The sequence below is a fragment of the Mastigoproctus giganteus genome, chromosome 11 (genome assembly GCF_048544385.1).
Source record: "Mastigoproctus giganteus isolate SK-2022 chromosome 11, ASM4854438v1, whole genome shotgun sequence".
Taxonomy (NCBI): domain Eukaryota; kingdom Metazoa; phylum Arthropoda; class Arachnida; order Uropygi; family Thelyphonidae; genus Mastigoproctus; species Mastigoproctus giganteus.
This window is the reverse complement of record NC_143585.1, coordinates 174468045-174482317: the sequence shown is the minus strand read 5'-3', so window position 1 is coordinate 174482317 and position 14273 is coordinate 174468045. Positions and strand designations below refer to the sequence as shown.

Genomic DNA, 14273 nt, shown 5'->3' with positions numbered 1-14273 from the left:
TCGCTCTTTCCAAAGCAAGTGCTGTTGGACCAGATGGTATCCATTATGAAATGATTAAACATCTTTCACCAAAATCTATGGATTGTCTGCTCCTTCTGTATAACAGAATCTTTACTGAAGGGCAGTTTCCGGACTCCTGGCGAAAGGCAATCGTTCTTGCCTTTCCTAAGCCAGGAAAGGATCCAAAAGTCACCACCAATTATTGTCCTATTGCTCTGATAGCTGTCTGTGCAAAATCCTGGAGAGAATGGTTAATTCTCGTTTAATATGGTATCTAGAATCAAATGACCTTCTCTCCAACATCCAATGCGGCTCCCGAAGGAACCGGTCCACTTTGGACCATCTTATTAGATTGGAAGCATCCATCCGGGATGCTTTCCTAAAATGCGAACACTTGGTGTCGGTGTTCTTTGACATGGAAAAAGCGTATGACACAACTTGGAGATTTGGCATTTTAAAAGATTTACATAGCCTAGGCCTTAGAGGGCATCTCCCCTTTTTTATTCAAAACTTTTTAGCCAAACGATTGTTCCAAGTTCGTGTGGGATCCTCACTCTCTCGCTCCTTTAGCCAAGATTTTTGCCATCAAAATAAATTCCATCACAGAACAACTTCCTCCAACTGTAAACAGTGCCCTCTATGTTGATGACTTTAGCATTTTTTGTCAGTCATGCAACATGAGGGTTATTGAAAGACAACTGCAGAAAGCCATTGATAGTCTGAATTCCTGGGCACTTGCTAATGGCTTCAGGTTCTCGCCGGAGAAGACCGTTTGCGTACACTTTTGTCGCAAGCGTAATCTTCATCCTGAACCTGAATTAAGGCTCGGACAAAATGCTATTCCAGTAGCAGCGAACACAAAATTCTTGGGACCCATATTCGATAAAAAACTGACCTTTTTGGATCATATTCGTCAACTCCGCACAAAGTGCACAAGAGGCCTTAATATGCTCCGCTCGCTTTCCTCCGTATCTTGGGGTGCAGACCGATGCACCCTTCTATGGCTTTACCGTGCACTTGTGCAATCCAAATTAGATTATGGGTCCCAAGTATATTCTTCAGCCAGAGACTGTGCCCTTCGATGGCTGGACCCTGTCCATCATCAGGCTCTACGTATCGCTACTGGAGCATTTCGAACATCTCCTGTCCAGAGCTTATATGTCGAAGCAAACGAACCACCATTATCGCTTCGACGTAAGCAGTTGTCTTTAAAGTACGCTTTAAAACTGAAATCCCTGCCAGACCATCCTACGTGGCCCATTCGTCTTTGAGCCACGATGGGAAAATTTATACCATACCCGTAAGACTGCCAATCGTCCTTTAGGTATTCGTCTCCAAGAGCTACTCAAAGAACTTAATATCAAGGTAGACAAGGTTGCCCAAACACCAAAGCAACCCTTTCCACCCTGGCATGCTCATGTCCCGAAATGTGACTTGTCCCTTAGAAATCGGGGAAAGTCGGACACTCCATCATCTGTCTACCTGCAGCTTCATTCAGCACACCGAACTGAATATTCCGACTTTGCGCCAGTCTACACAGACGGTTCGAAGTCGGAATCGTATGTGGGATCTGCTGCTGTCTTTACAGACACCACTACATCGGAGCAGATTCCCTCTGAATGCAGCATATTTACTGCAGAGCTGCACACTATAGAGTTAGCCTTGGATCACATTAGTGAATGCCAATACCAACGGTTCATTATATATTCCGACTCTCTCAGCATGTTACAGGCTTTGATATCTGTGAGATATAATCCTCATCCAGTTCTGTCTAGTATTCAGCAGAAGATTCACTTCCTCCGTGGACGTGAATATGATATCCGCTTCTGCTGGATTCCCAGCCACATTGGGATTAGGGGAAATGATTTGGCTGACGCCGCAGCCAAATCAGCAATTCCCAATAATAACCGCTGCCTGTCAGTCCCCTATACAGACTACAGGCAAATAATAAACCAAAACATACACTCCCAATGGCAGGATTCGTGGAATAGACAGACTGCGAATAAATTATATCATATAAAGCCTGTAATTGAACCGTGGCAGTCCTGCGCAGACTAGAACCTAGTCTGCGCAGGAATCGTAAGGAGGAAGTTGTTCTTGCCCGGACCCGCATAGGACATAGTCATTTAACTCATTCATATTTGCTGAGGGCTGATGACCCACCTATGTGTGAGTCCTGTGGCACAATTTTATCTATTAGACGCATTTTAGTTGACTGTCCAGATTTTAGCAATATCCATTTTACCGCTTTTATCCATCTGACTGAGCCGTATACACTCAGTCAGATTTTATCCGACAATGACAATGTGTCTGCTATTTTTAGCTTTTTGAAAGCAATAAAGGTTTTTAATCATATTTAAAATTTATATGTCATTGTTATTTCTTTTATTGATTTATCTTTTTAAATATTTGTTATTAAATCTGGACATGGTGGCCTAATTAATTAGGTTTTATTTTTATATATTAATCTTTATATATATATACCTGGTCTTGGCGCATTATAGCCCTAGTTGCTAATGCCCCAATAAAATCCAAAATCAAGTCAAATCAGACCCAGAACTCCTCAATTGTCTTCTGCTCGGGTGGTCCATTCCCTTCTTTCCTGTAATCTCCGAGACTCCTGCAGAAGCCTCTTTGGTCCTCATTGAAGATTCGGTTGTTTATTTGCCTCTTGGGGCTCTATTTGTATTGGTGTAGTTTGTTGCTGAGTGCAAGGAGGTTCTGCTTCAATGTGTCCAAGTACTCTCCTTTTCTCTGATTTTTTTTTTTATCTCATGTTTGCTGTGGACACTGTCTCTCTTGAGCATGCTCTTCACTTTTCGAATTAATTTTATACTCCCATTGCCCCACTGGTACTGGGTCAATTGGCTTATCTTGACTCTTAATTCTTCTATCGTCTGATGAAGTCTTCTTTTCCAAGCTGGCTGTTCCTTATGTTTTCAGTTCTTCTTCTGCTAGTCTCTCGCGTGTCTTCCATTAATCCTTGTGGCTGCTACTGCAGCACAATACACAGCTGTATGAATGGCCTCCAGTGTTGCACCATTGCTGTTTAGGTAATGTGGTATTATTTGTTGATTGAGGTGGATAATGGATGCACTACTTTAACAGCAACTGCTGTCAGCAAGGTTTTTTCTATCTCTTCAATACTTCCTTACTCTCTAGAGCTCCTAGTCGTCCTGAAAGACAAAAACAAAGAGGAGCCAATTAACTTTAAATCTAAGGACTCACATCCTTATAATAGGCCCTTTACCGTAGAAGAGTAAAAACAACTCAGACTGTTATTAAGGCAAGTGCTAGTGCACCAGATCACTTCCATTATAAAATCAAACATTATCAGCATACTCCATGGACCAGTTTCTCTTTCTGTATAATAGAATCTTTCTAGAAGAGCAGGTTCCATATTCCTGGCATAAGGCAATCATTGGCGCCTCCGTAGCCAGGTGGGCAGGAGCAGTAGTGCGCAGCACACGCTTCTTGATTAGACCAGGGTTCGAGCCCGTGACCACCAAATACGGAGGATGCAGAAAGGTCAGGGAATGACCACCGCACATCCCCGGAGCAATATGGCCTTAGTTGCTAATGCTCCTAAAAACCAAACAACAACAAGGCAATCATGCTTGCCCTTCCTAAGCCAGGAAAAGATCCTAAAGTCCCAATGAACTACCATCCTATCGCTTTGACTAACTAGCTGTGCAAAATCCTGAAGAGAATGGTCAATGCTCACCTTATATGGTATTTGGAAGCAAATGGTCTTCTCTTCAGAGTGAAATGCAGCTTCCAGAGGAACAGGCCCAATCTGGACCATTTAATTAGATTGGAAACTTCCATCCATGTTGCCTTTTTAAAATGAGAAGACCCTTATACAGAAAACAGGCAACTAATACGAAAGAAACTGGTTTCCCAATATCAACACTCATAGCATAAGCAGACTGCAAAAAGGTTATACAAAATGAAGCCTGTAATCAAACATTGGCACAGAACATAGGCTGTACAGTAACCACAAAGAGGAGGTTGTTCTAGTTTAGCTCTGCAAAGGACACAGTCATCTAACACACTCTTTTCTGTTGAGGGCCCTCCTATGTGACATCATTTTAACCATGAAGCATATGATTATCAATTATCCAGATTTTTAAAATGCATTCCATTTATGTTTTAGAGCTTTTAACCATCTGACTGAGCCTTGTACACTGTCAGATTTTATCTACAGATATGTCTGAAATTTTTAAAAACAGTTCTTAAGTATACCTATCTATAAGTGTTCTTTAATAGTTATTGTATATACACACCCTTTTCTTTATATGCTTTTAAGTGAAGCTACTTTTTTAACCTCTTGTGCATTTGGACCTGGTAACCTATTTTTAGGTTACTGCTGTTTTTAAAAAAATATTTTTTAAACATTGGACTTGTTGAATCATGGCCTTAGTCACTCAAGAACCAGAAAAAATCTAATGTCAGGAGAAACTAGCCGGCAGAAGACTATGATCTTGCCAGAGAGATGGTAAGATTACACACTAGCTAATCCAGATACCTCCTAGAGAACTGACTGAACCAATAGGTTAGTCCAGTGGTTTTCATCTGGGGTGCTGCAACAACATTCCAGGGATGCCACGTAATTTGGATTTAAGTTACTTAAATTAATTTTTTATAATTTATATATTTATTTCATTATAAACTGTGGCGCTAGTGGCATCAGCTGTATGCTAGCTAAATTAGTGCGCTATTAAAATTAATTAATAAAGAAGGTTTTCGGGAGTGTTGCTCAAAAAGAAGTTATATTTTAGATAAAATAAGTGTGGGTGAGTGATAGGTTAAGATTTGGGACCTAAAGGTGGTTTTATTTTTCCGACCGTGAACTTTTTTAAAATGGCTATCATTATTATGTTCGAACATAGGAAAACATAGGAAATTTCAAGGTCATTAGATTTTTAAGGAACTATAATCAGTCACTGGGAATTCTTAGTAGAATAGTTGTGCTACCTGATAACTTTGATGTAAAAGTTTTCAGGATACCAAATTGTATTTAAAAATACTCACGTGTTGCTGAGTTATACATTATTGGTATTTTCAAGGTCACAGTAATTCTACCGAGTCAGCCATTTGGATGTTTCCTGGAGATAAAAGAACTACAGCAGTGCCACCTGCTTGTTCAGTGGTGACTAGAAATTCAGCATAAATTGCGTAAAATTATTAAATTGTGACATCACGAGGAAGCTTCATCACTGAGTAAGAGCTACTCCATTTATATGGCTGCGGCAGGTTTAGTAGATGGGCAGCTTGAATCCCAAGCCTGGATAAATGGTGAGGGTTGACGTCAGGAAGGGTATCCAGTCGTAAAAACTATGCCAAAACCAATAGATGTGTTCTGGTTTAGAAGTTAATCCAACTAGAGGAGAAGAAGAGGATGTAAAGTGTCAGTTGGGAACATTGAATGCCGACCCCATATAACGTGGGAAAAGGCGAAGACAAAGAAGAAGAAGATTTTTATTTCATTATAAAAAGGTGTACGATATCTTTTTGATTTTATGGTGATCTATAATTTATGTTTATTTAGTACCTCTATATAAAGAATAAACTTATTATATATATATATATAATTTGTATTATGAATTGTAATTTTTTATAGTTATATTATTGTAATAAATATCATATAACATATTTTTTATATATATATATTCAAATAATGGCTGAAAAGTTAAGAAGTAATAACATAAAAAAAAACAAAAAAACTGGGGGGTACCGCCAAATTATCATATAATTGGCATTTTAAATTTTATATGGTTTTATTAATTGGATTTAAAGTGCTAAATTATATAGGGGACTTTTGGCTACTGTTTATGTCTTATTACCTTTACTTCCCCCTCCCTGTTGGTTTATTTTATTTTACGTTATTTTTATGTTGATTTTTGCTCTACAGTTTTTGCCATACTACTGGCTTATGTTTTATATTTTGTATTGTTTTATTTTGAATTATCGGATATATATATATATATATATATATAGAGAGAGAGAGAGAGAGAGAGAGAGAAAATCGGATCTAACAGGCAGAAAATTGAGTAGGGGTGCCACGCTGACTGGGCTAGCCGGGTGGATAAAATGCCTGCCTGGCAACCCAAAGGTTGTGGGTTTGAATCTTGGCTTGGGCTTGGATCAGAGTAGTGCAAAAACCTTGGGAGGTGCATTATGGCCATAGAAGCCAATGTGCCAACAACTAACAAAAAAGGGGGGGGGGGGAGTGCCACAATATAAAATAAATTACTTATGGGTGCCATCATTAAAAAACCACTGGATTAGTCAATGCACTTTTTAGTAGCTGGCCTGCGAACACTGTTTTCAAGCTGTATCCTTGAAATGTAAGGAAGATTGGATCTCACCATGATGTCCATCATAACCCCAAAATTCATCACTCATACTGCATATGGAAGAGGTGTGCACCATAGCTTTGCTCTGGGAATTGAACATGGGTTTCTCCACTTCAAACTGTGGTGGTATTGCATTGAATGATTTGTTATCTTAATTATGGTTGCAAACAGTTCATATTGTTTGTTTATTGAGTTGAATTAGACATAATAAAGTACAGATAAACAAGTTTTTGAGAATTTTATTTAAATAGTTTTCTAAATAAAAAAAAAAAATTGAAATTTCCTAATATTCTTGTTATTCTCCATATTTAGTTTGACCAGTATTATAATTCTAAGAAGCTGAAAGTTGTTGATGATGATGATGAAGAAGAAGATGAAGACATACAAAACAAGGAGTTAGATCTAAAGTTGCTGAATATGATGCCTCAAAAAAATTTTGGTGGTATTCCAGTAAACTGTCACAATAGCTCTGTTCATGTACCAACTAATGTGTATGATAAAGGTAAACAGGCATGATATATTTTTTTGCATATTATAATTGTATTTCATTAACTTGGTATGTAAAGATTGCATCTAAAGTATGTATGTATGCATATACGTTTTATTCCACTTTCTTTATCTGTTAGTTCTATGTCCATTCAGTGATATGGTTATATGTCAGTCACACACATACACAAGGCGTGGCAATAAAGTTCCTGTACTGGTCATGTTTGATGAGTTTGGAAATGAATGGAAGTGGTAAGTTGTAGTTTAAACTAACTCCGTACCACCAACAGATGGTGGTACGGAGATTGTCCAGTAGGCTGACAGGTTGCAAATAACCACCAGGTTTTTACGTGCTAATGTTCTGCACCATAATTTTGCAGTGGAGCAACAAATAACAAATTTTGCTTTAAACTGAGATATATATGAAATGCTAAACTGTTTTTGATGATGAAGTGTTAAGTCGTATCAGTGTGTTTGAATAATATAAGCAGTTCAAAGATGAATGTGAAAATGAGAACAGAATTGCAAAAATTTGGGAAACTGCCCTCAGAACATAATTGATGAGTTGAATATGAATAAGGAGACAATACTTCAAATCCTAGTTGAAGGTTTAGGGAAAAGGAAAGTCTGTGCAAAATTTGTTCCACATAGCTTCACAAAGTGTTTTATCATGTGAAGCCTTCAACCAGAGGGGACCTCACAGTGATGCTGCTGGTTACTGATTAGCATCACTAGGATCCAATGCCCATGGCCTAGGTTCCAGGCTAGCATTAATGGAATCCCTGTTTTGCCGTGTGCTGTGACCTGTAGAAATTCGAAAAGGCGATCCTGGTGATTAAGAGGCACAGGTTCAGCACACCACTTTGGGGCCCCGGGTGGCAAGCATTTTTTGAGGCCAAGCAATATCACTGTGACTTATAGAGTGCTCTTGACAAGTGAACAAAGTTATTTTTAAGTTCTTGTCTTTTTCTGAACAGTTTTATTTAAAAATAGTTCCATACCTGAACCCTACAAGTCAGAATGCAGAAAGGAAATTACCTTTTCTCTTCATTTTTCATATATTTGTAGTTCCACTAACCAACTAACACTTCAACCACTTGGCCTCCTAGCATTGGAAGTTTGTCACCATTTCGAATGCAAAAGCGTAGCTAGTTCCCCTAAAACTAAAATCAGGGGATCTACTAGTAGAGATGACAAACCAAAAACAAGCAGAGCATCTAATGGAAGCAAAAACTTTTGGAGATATTCCAGTAACAGTTATTCCTCATTCCACCTTGAATACCTTGAAAGAAGTAATTACAGAATGGAACCTCCTCAATGTTCCTGAAGATGAAATCCAAGAAGAGCTGAAAGATCATGGGATTATTCAAATCAAAAGAATAACAATTAAAAGAGTTTGTTTGTTTGTTTGTTTGTTGTTTGGTTTTTAGGAGCATTAGCAACTAAGGCCATATTGCTCTGGGATATGCGGTGGTCATTCCCTGACCTTTCCGCATCCTCCGTATTCGGTGGTGACGGGCTCGAACCCCGGTCTAATCAGGAAGCATGTGCTACGCACTGCTGCTGCTGCTCCTTCCCACCTGGCTACGGAGGCGCCAATTAAAAGAGATGGAGAAATTATCCCAACAGGGAATATAATTCTTACCTTCAATACTCCAAAACCACTAAAAACTGTAAAAGCTGGATACCTAAACTGCCCACTGAAACCATACATTCCAAATCCTGTCCAATGTTTTAAGTGTCAGAAGTATGGACACTCTCAAGCAGTATGCAGAGGTTTCACTATCTGTGAAAATGCAGGTCATGAGATCATATACAACAAGACAGTATAGTACAAAATTCAAGATGTCCCAACTGCAAAGGAGAACATAATGCCTACTCGAAAGAAAGAAAGAAAGAAATATAAAGTAGAAAACAATGTAACATACCAAGAGGCTAAAAGAACAAATAAACCATAACGAACAAAATGACCATCATATGCAAAAAAAAAACTTATAAAATAATAGAAACACTGACAGCAGTAATGGTCTCACCAAAAAAACTTCATTTCAGATTGGGCACATTCACTGTTCATTGGCTCAAAACCAAAAAAAAAAAAAAAAAAAAAAAACCCAGAATGGGCAATAAACATGCTCATTATGATACCACCAAATCCACAAAACCAAATAGAACATCTGAAGGAAATGGGAATAAAATGGACAACATGGAAGTAGAAGAAAAGAATCAGACAGATGAAATAATACTAGAAATTTTTGCAGAAGAAGAGATGGATACTGGAAAACCATACTTCCCTAAAAAAAGGGAAAAAAAACACAGAGAACCCTAGAGCAACAACTTCAAGAAAACAAGCTGAAAGTACTAAAACAGAACCAAATAATGAATACATTTTTACATTGGGAGTCTGCTGACGAGGCTACTAGAGATGGTCGTGTTCCAAGCCGCTAAGTGGATTTTTCTTATTTATTGTTTTTCTAAAACTTTACACACAGAGAAGGGCAACAAGATTAGTGAATGGAACAAAGGGGTGCTCTTACGAAGAAAGGCTTAAGTTTTGCAAATTACAATGTCTGGAGACTAGGCACCAGCAAGGTGATCTGATAGAGGTGTATAAAGCCTTGAATGGTTTAAGCATGCTCAATGCTGATGGGATTCTTCCTCTAGCTCAGAAAAATCACCTGAGAGGGCATAAATTCAAATTGAGGAAAGACAGATGTAGGATAGACGTGCAGAAATTTGCCTTTAGCCAGCGGGTGGTTGGTTGGTGGAACAGACTGCCATCCCTTGTGGTGGAGGTTGATAGTCTAAATAAGTTTAAGGCTCAGCTGGACAGGTATTTTGAACGAACAGAGGGGTGAAGTGGAAGTGGGTTTTTTTTTTTTTTTTTTTGGCTGATGCTGCATAAGCTTGCTTTCTTGCATCAAATGCCTCTACTAATGCTAATGCTAAACCTTAGAATAAAATAACACTAACAGTATTACTAACAATACAGCACATGGTGAAGTAGCGATCTTAGTAAATTCCAGTGTACCTAACCAACAGGTTCCCTTGCAGACTAATTTAGAGGTCATAGCAGTATGCATTGCAGTAAACTTTCATGTAACAATCGCATCAATGTACCTACCACCAAACTAAAACTAAAATATAAGTTAAATTTGATGGAACTGATATTCGGGTGATGCTCAAGGCAAGTGTACCCAATTTTGACGAAATCTCGATGGCCTGTGATAGCCAAATCCTCTTCTTGCACTGTGGGTGTCCACCCAAGTGTGAACCAACATTAGCAGAGTTGAGGTGGGGCACCCACACCACAGGGAAGAATGCTGGCCCTCTGTTGTTACCAGGCAATAGTAGGTGATAGATGACTGTCATCAACCGGTGCAATACCACCGCTTTGCTTATTGGAGGCTTGAAGTGGTGGAATTCATGTTTAGTCTCCAGAGCTAAGTTCCAGTCAAACCTTCCCCATCTCTTCCATCATGCAGTATGATTGATGTCTTTTGAGGATATGATGAACACCATGGCGAGATCCAAACGCCCTTACATTTCGAGGGTACAGCTCTAAAACGGTGTTCGTAGGCTGTCCTCTTGTTAGTACACTGGACCGAACCTATTGGTAACTCTCTAGGAGGCTTCCGGATCAGCTAGTGTATAATCCATCAGTTCCATCATGTTATATCTACTGGGACTCCCTCCAGATAGTGACTGGAGGGAGTCCAAGTAGTGTGTATGTCGGGGGGGGGGGCACTGTCGAGGCCACTTTATGTCAAAGATCTGGGTATATTCTTACCATGTGTATGCTATATCAAAAATTTCATTATTTCATACAGCATGCCCCTCCCCCAACCTTTTCTTATTATTGAACACACCATGAATTGTCAAACTAATCTCCCAAACACTTCCTAGTTAATTTCACAAATATATGTGGTCTCAGTTCTAATCTCAGTGATGTCCATTTCCACTTACAGTCTGCCAAATCCCATGTACTTTTTCTGACAGAATCTCAGTTATCGGTTGATTCAACCACTGCTCATCTCAGTTGCCCAAGTTATTCGCTGTGTGATTCCTTTCGCCTCAAAGATGGTACTTGTGCATACGTCTATTCAGATATTCCCTGTCAGAGACTTGGTAATTTGGAATCACCTCTTTTCAATCTTCTCTGGCTTAAAATCTCTCTACCTCATTCTGTCAAATGCATCTATTGTCTCTACCTTTCTCTAACTCTACTAATCACTTGGAACTCTTTGACTTCCTCTCTTTGCAACTTGACTTTCTCCAGTCCAACTTTCCTAACAGTGAGGTCATTTTCTTTGGTGATTTTAATGATCAGAACTCCAGCTGGCTTCTGTTTTCTAGTCACACCGACCCAGCTGGTCGAGCATGTGATGCCACCAGCCAACATCCATTTACTGTCCAACTTCAAACTCACAGAATCAACTTTTCATTTCCTCATTTATTCATTCAACTGCCATTTCTGGAACAATTTTCCTTCATACGTATTTCCTGAAAATTACAAAAACAGATACTAAGTGCCAGTGTACGGTACTTAGTACCATACACAGATGCACGGTACTAAGTACTATAAGTTCTAAAACCTCTTGTGTTTGGGGTTTTTACAAAAAAAAAATACAGAACTAGAAGGCCTAGTAATCCTAATAATCCTAGCCTAGTATGGTGTCATGCCTTAGTCTTAGCCTTTCCAAAACCAGATAAAGATCCCACACATCTGAACCACTGTCGCTACCACCTCCTTTATGTATCATGGGAGATATGAATGGCAGTCATTCTCTATGGGGAAATGAAAACAGAAAAAAGAAGTCAAATTCTTGAAAAACTACTAGAAAAACTCAACCTAATACTCTTAAATGATGGGATGCCCACATCTAAACATTTATCCGTGAGAACTAGCACAACAATAGACTTTCTATATGCACTCCATCATTATACCCTCTACTGGAGTGGGCAGTTCATAACGATCCACTGGGTAGTGATCATTATCCAGTAAAAATTAATTTAAAAGGACCAACTCCTTGCCAACTGGAAACAACTCCAAAGTGGAGATTGGATAAGGCAAACTGGGCAAGATACAAACAGCTAGCCATATTAGAAGAGCAACAAATCCAACAGGAGTCAATTGACTCTGCAGTGAAATATGTTATTGACAAACTCCTCCAAGCTGCAAAATTAACAATACCAAAAACTCCAAAGTTTCCCATACATTCAAAGCCATGGCGGAACAATGAATGTACTCTAGCAAAAAGAGAGAAAATCAAGGCATGAAATAATTTTCGAAGACACTCTATCACAACTAACCTGATACAATTCAAAATGGCAAGAGAAAATGTCAGACGCATTTCGAAGTCAGTAAGAAACAAACTTGGATTCATTTTGCACCTTCATTACTAGAAAAACAGACAGCCAGTAGGTTTGGGACAAATTTAAAAACAAATACCAAAGAATTGCTTCTCCTTTTATAAAAGGGAATGGAAAAGATACAGGAAAACTTGAAGACATAGCAGATGCTCTTGGTTGAACCTTTGAAAAAATATCAAGCAGTAGTTCCTATGTACTAGCTTTCCAAAAACATAAAGCAAATACAGAAACATAAATTACATTTCTCCAGTAAAAGTAACGAATCCTATAAATTACCATTCACTCTCAGAGAACTTCATAAAACTATTTCATAGACAAAGCAAAGAGCAGTGGGTCCAGATGAAATAGTATACACAATGGTACAACAATTAGATGAGAAATCATTGCTATTGTTGCTCTTCTTGTATAACAGGAGATACCTAGAAAATTCCTTTCTGAATCAATGGCATCACGCCACAGTCTTAGCCTTTCCAAAACCAGATCAAGATCCCACAAATCCGAATCACTATCGCCTAATAGCCTTAACTAGCTGCCTTGGAAAAATACTTGAAAAAATGGTAAATGCCCGACTAATGTGGTTTTTAGAAACCCATAACTTACTAAATACGGCTCAATGTGGTTTCAGAAAGAACAGGCACACTTTAGACTTAATAATAAAGCATAAAACAACATGAAAAATGCTTTCATAAGAAAACTACATCTAGTAGTGATATGTTTTGATATAGAAAAGGCATACGACACAGTATGGCGATATGGAATACTTTTAGATTTACCTTTGGGATGAGAGGACATCTGAAATTTTTTTGCAACAACGCACTTTCCAAGTTAGGATATTAACCACACTGTCGCAGGTCTTTATACAAGGCGCCTCCGTAGCCAGGTGGGAAGGAGCAGCAGTGCGTAGCACACGCTTCTTGATTAGACCGGGGTTCGAGCCCGTCACCACCAAATACGGAGCATGCGGAAAGGTCAGGGAATGACCACCGCACCGGAGCAATATGGCCTTAGTTGCTAATGCTCTTAAAAAAAAAAAAAAAAAAAAACCAAAAAAACTTTATACAAGGAGTACCACAGGGGTCAGTAGTCAATGCTACCCTGTCTGCATAAAAATCAATTCAATAGCTAAACGAATACTGAGTACTGTAGATGCAGCATTTTATGTTGATGATTTCAGCATTTCTTGTCACTCGCAAATCATGCAAATAGAGCGGCAACTGCAATCAACAATCTATAAAGTAATATCATGGACCGAAAACAATGGCTTTCGACTCTCTAAGCAAAAGACAGTTGGAATACAGTTTTATCAGAAAAGAAACTTACACCCATACCCAGAACTAAAGCTAGAAGACCATCTAGTCCCAATAACATCCAGTGCAATTTTTCTTGGACTAACCCTTGATAAGAAACTGACATTTTTAGATCATATAAAATGCCTTAGAACAAACTGTCCGAAGAAATTGAATTCTGAGAGTTATATACATATATTTTTTTTATGAAACCCCCAAACATGAAAGGTTTCAAAACGTATAGTACTTGGTACCGTGCATGGATTGAAGGAGAAGTATGGGGAGGGGGCAGAGATGCCAGAAACTTTGCTCTAGAGACTAAACATGGGTTTCACCACTTCAAACCTCCAATAAGCAAAGTGGTGATATTGCACCGGTTGATGAGTCATCTGTAACAATGTGGGGAGCAGATAGGTACACTTTTTTGCATATTTATAGAACCTTGATAAGTTCCAGACTCGATTACGGGGCATCAGTTTACAGCTCTGCAAGACTCAGTGCTTTAAGATGGTTAGATCCTATACACCATAATGCACTATACGTAGCCCTAGGAGCATATCGTACTTTCCGGTTCAAAGTCTCTATGCTGAAGTCTATGAACCACCACTCCATCTCAGAAGACAAGTACTACTTTTATCTTATACAGCTAAAATAAAGTGTATTCCAAATCATCCTGTGTACAAAACATTATATCCACCAATATAGGAAAATATGTACAGAATACATCCAAAAGTGAACAAACCAGGAAACATACGCATCAAGGAGCTACTTC

General features: G+C 38.7%; 1 protein-coding gene across 2 annotated transcripts in view; it reads left to right on the top strand.

Moving 5' to 3' along the window:
* The window catches only part of LOC150078580 (voltage-dependent calcium channel subunit alpha-2/delta-3-like), a 1140037-nt gene that overhangs the window by 188721 nt on the left and 937043 nt on the right, over positions 1 to 14273 (top strand). For both annotated transcript variants that reach the window (XM_090384275.1, XM_090384274.1), the window contains exon 5: positions 6672 to 6861. In XM_090384275.1, coding sequence (XP_090240401.1) covers positions 6672 to 6861 — 190 coding nt within the window. The remainder of the gene's footprint in view (positions 1 to 6671; positions 6862 to 14273) is intronic.